Source organism: Sabethes cyaneus, chromosome 2 (assembly GCF_943734655.1).
Source record: "Sabethes cyaneus chromosome 2, idSabCyanKW18_F2, whole genome shotgun sequence".
NCBI lineage: Eukaryota > Metazoa > Arthropoda > Insecta > Diptera > Culicidae > Sabethes > Sabethes cyaneus.
The window spans coordinates 96,199,306-96,200,391 of NC_071354.1; the positions used below are offsets into that span (position 1 = coordinate 96,199,306).

At 38.5% G+C, this 1,086-nt stretch overlaps 1 protein-coding gene across 1 annotated transcript; it reads right to left on the minus strand.

Annotated features, from left to right (window-relative positions):
• Positions 1-123: 123 nt before the first annotated feature.
• Positions 124-1,086, minus strand: LOC128738008 (tubulin polyglutamylase complex subunit 2). Its single transcript, XM_053832806.1, has 3 exons — positions 1,024-1,086; positions 777-954; positions 124-713 (listed from the first exon to the last, which is right to left on the minus strand). The coding sequence occupies exons 1-3, from the start codon at positions 1,084-1,086 to the stop codon at positions 124-126; spliced, it is 831 nt and encodes a 276-aa protein (XP_053688781.1).

Below are 1,086 nucleotides of genomic sequence, written 5' to 3' on the forward strand. Positions count from 1 at the left end.
CAGTAGTGGAAATACGTAGCCGTTAGATTTAAAACTTTTTATCGCTATTTTATATTGACAAATCGTTACATTCTAAAGTATCAAATAAAATAAACTAGTTGTATCCTTCACAGTTTTCAGCAATTAGTTATTCATTCTGTTTTTTTGACTTTGCCTGGAACAGCGAGGTTTTGTTCTAAATACAGCAGGATCCAGAACATTATAAGGTGGATTTTCGTTAACGCAAACTATACTTTTGAGCCTTCGATTTTCATTTTTCTCTAACAAATGAGGCGCGAGCAGCAGGAAAAGTTGTTCCGTCCAGGACGGAAGTCCGCAAGTAGAAAAGCACAGCTCCCAATACGGTAGTCCGAGGTGGGCAATGCTCATTCGTAAATATTCGGTAAATGTGTCGGCCAGAAACTGCCACTTGAACGTTCCCATCTCAAGCAAGAAGATTTTCGGGTTGGAAGATTCCGGTGTTTCATACACTAAGCAAACCTTCGCTAAATCCGTAATGGTGCTCAGCTCAAAGATTTTACTCCTGGAGTTCAGATTCAAATGATTAAGATAACCCGAAGTTGAATCGATATAATTTGATTGTCGTATTATGGGAGGAATTGTGACGGCAGTGGTCGGACTTGAGCTCAGGATGGTATCGATGTTGTCACGAACCAACGTAATCTGAATTAGATGAGGAAAATGAATGTGTCCTACTCGACGAACATCATTCGCTGCAACATTTAAATCTCATTATTGAAGATGTTGAAGATTGTTTTATCATAGTGATAACATACGTGAATATTGATAACTCCAGTAAAAATTGAAACCATCACTGGATAAATAGAATCTTTTCATATCGTCCGGCAGGTAGATGTTATGGCGGGATTCCCAGGCAGTAACCTGAGCTTTCTCACAGGGCAGTCGTTTCTCACACGTTACATTTGTGATACGTGGAATACAGTCGGCAAATTTCTTCAAATCCGGAAATAAGCAAACAGAATGATAGCCACTAGTTTATTATAGAATTTGTGAAATACACACCTTTGCCAAACCAAGCGATAAATTCTCATAAAACATATCGTCCAAATCTTCCACATTTTTCAT

Bases quoted from the DNA above. Each gene is read 5' to 3' on its own strand.
- LOC128738008 (XM_053832806.1), bottom strand. From the start codon at position 1,086: ATGAAAAATGTGGAAGATTTGGACGATATGTTTTATGAGAATTTATCG. The intron at 955-1,023 runs GTGTGTATTTCA...CCGGATTTGAAG, and splicing joins TATCGCTTGGTTTGGCAAAG to AAATTTGCCGACTGTATTCC. The intron at 714-776 runs GTATGTTATCAC...TAAATGTTGCAG, and splicing joins CTGGAGTTATCAATATTCAC to CGAATGATGTTCGTCGAGTA.